The following is a 2392-nucleotide window of genomic DNA, read 5'->3' as shown; positions in this document are numbered from 1 at the left end:
TTGTAGTAGATCGCCTAACTAAATAGGTATACTTCTTCCCCTATAAGGAATCCTAGATAGCTAAATAGCTAGCAGACGTAATCTATTGGCAAGTTACATTAGTGCATGCTTGGCCCCAAGAATAGATCACCAACAGAGACACCAAATTCGTATCGAAGTTCTAGCAAGCGTTAATACGACGATTAGGCATTAATAGTAAGCTATCAACAGCATATTACCTGCAGACCGACAGATAAACGGAGTAACTAAACCAAGTCATCGAACAGTATCTCCGTTCTTACGTTAACTATTAGTAAAACGACTAGGTCATGTTATTACTAATAGTATAACTCGCTTATAACACGACGCCAACGGAAATGACCAAGGTCATACCATTCTTCGCGAACTACAGATATAAAGCAGACCTTAGACAAGGACCAGAGATCATAGTGCCGAGAGCAGTAGTCAAAGTAGAACAAATGCACGCACTGTATAAAAAGCTCAAGAAGGAACTCGAGTTCGTCAAAACAAGGATAAAGAACTACTACGACAAACATAGGCTTAAGGGACCTTACCTAGAGAGGGGAGACAAAGTTTACCTAATCTCATGATACCTACGAACCAAACGACTAAACGAGAAGCTAGACTTTAAAAAATTAGGACTATTCGTTATCAAAGAGCGAATCTTAACATCTAACTATCGACTATCGTTACCGTCATCTATACGACTACAGACAGATGTTTTTCATATTTCACTCTTAGAACCAGCGCCAAAGGACGCTAAGATTGCTATAAACATCGAAGCAGAGGACGAAGAGGAAGAATAGGACGTCGAAGAAATTCTAGATTTACGTATCGTCAACAGAGAACTGTAATATCTAGTCAAATGGCTTGATTTTGGACCAGAAGATAACTTATAGGAACCTATCAAGAACCTAAATTGCCCTAAGAAACTTCAGCAGTTCTACCAGAGGAACCCTGATCGACCGAAAGCGACGAACTAGAGACTAACCCGAAATTGGCTAGCAAGGATAGATCCAAAGGAACTTTAGGATACACGGTATCCCAAAGCTATCCGAAATCGGCAGACAGGCAAGATAGGGTCGAAGAGGACGTAGTAACCCTAGAAGCCTCTGCTACCGCCGCCGCCGCAGCCTCCTCACGCTCCACTCGCTCTAACTCCTCCACACTGTCAATACCCCGAGCAATAGCCCTTATCATCTTCTTAAACCATATGCGTTTTTGTTTCCAAAGACGAAGGACTTGCTCCTTAGCAGCTATAAGTTCATCCTTAAGTTTCTGATACTAAGCCGCGATAGACCGAAGCTAAGCAGGGGAGACGCCAAGAACGTTACAATTCGAGCGTTTGTTGCGGACGTACTCTGCGTATCGAGAAGAATCGGCTTTCGAGACCTCGTATGAACTGAGGCCTTTAGACTTATATGGCGAGCAAGGACGTATCGTTAAAAGGCTATCCGAAGAAAGAATTGCCGTAAGAAGGTAATTAGTATAAAGAGTCGATGTAGCAGGTTTAGATTTCGACTTCTTTCTTATACGATTAGCCATCTCGATAACATCGTGGGAAGGCAAAGGAGGGAAGAAACTGGGAAACGTAATTACGTACAGACAGGGGATATTAGCGCTATTTAAAACGGACCGGAGTCTTTCAAGGACAAAAGACCTAAAGGAGGGGCATCGTGTCACGATTTGGCTGCATAAGGCGACCCAGCAAGGCGCATAGAACCAATTAGGAACTACAAGACCTAAGGACCAATTAGGAAGTGATCGCAGTGATCGCACTTCGACCAAGACGAGCACTTGGGTAACGATCGCAGGATCACAGCAGCGATTACACGATTAAGACTCAAGGGGGAAGGATAAGGAAATTGTATATAGTCACTCGTTCTGGTGAACTCTGGGAGTTTACCAGTGATAGCAATCACAACTCACAGTACCCTAACATTGTAAGGAGACAACTGAAGTGTTGTTGTGAACCCTTTGGCTTTACCGAATCCCTTAGACGACCTGCTTGCTGGCTCCGCTTAATCTACCTTCGTCTGAACCCTTTTAGAAGAAGTCTGAGTTAGGTTCGTCACATATAATAGCTAAGTCTAGAAGCAGAGCTAGGAAGAGTAACAAATAGGCTGCTAAAAGCGCTAAAGGCCTTACGGCTACAAGCCTAGCCTAGGGAAATAAGCCTATAGCTAGCTAGTAAGATATGCCTATACCGTAGTCAGTAGTAGTAGAGTTAACTGACATTACTACTATTACGTTTATACCTATTAATCTACAAAGGGCACTATCGGCTATAAGCACTAGGGCAACTAGCCAGGTATAGCCTATACTAATACCTATATAGGGCGTATATTTAGGCCCTATAAGTAAGAACAATAGCCTAGATAACAAGGTCATC

The 2392-nt window shown here is 42.9% G+C and overlaps 1 protein-coding gene across 1 annotated transcript; it reads right to left on the bottom strand.

The window, feature by feature from the left end:
- Positions 1 to 1050: 1050 nt before the first annotated feature.
- On the bottom strand, positions 1051 to 1545 carry MYCTH_2054177 (uncharacterized protein; the record flags this gene model as incomplete). Its single annotated transcript, XM_003658513.1, has 2 exons — positions 1051 to 1284; positions 1321 to 1545. The coding sequence occupies 2 exons, from the start codon at positions 1543 to 1545 to the stop codon at positions 1051 to 1053; spliced, it is 459 nt and encodes a 152-aa protein (XP_003658561.1).
- Positions 1546 to 2392: the final 847 nt, after the last annotated feature.

The sequence above is a fragment of the Thermothelomyces thermophilus genome, chromosome 1 (assembly GCF_000226095.1).
Source record: "Thermothelomyces thermophilus ATCC 42464 chromosome 1, complete sequence".
Classification (NCBI taxonomy): domain Eukaryota; kingdom Fungi; phylum Ascomycota; class Sordariomycetes; order Sordariales; family Chaetomiaceae; genus Thermothelomyces; species Thermothelomyces thermophilus.
Note: the sequence above shows the minus strand (reverse complement) of the source record. Positions and strands in the feature narration are given on the sequence as shown.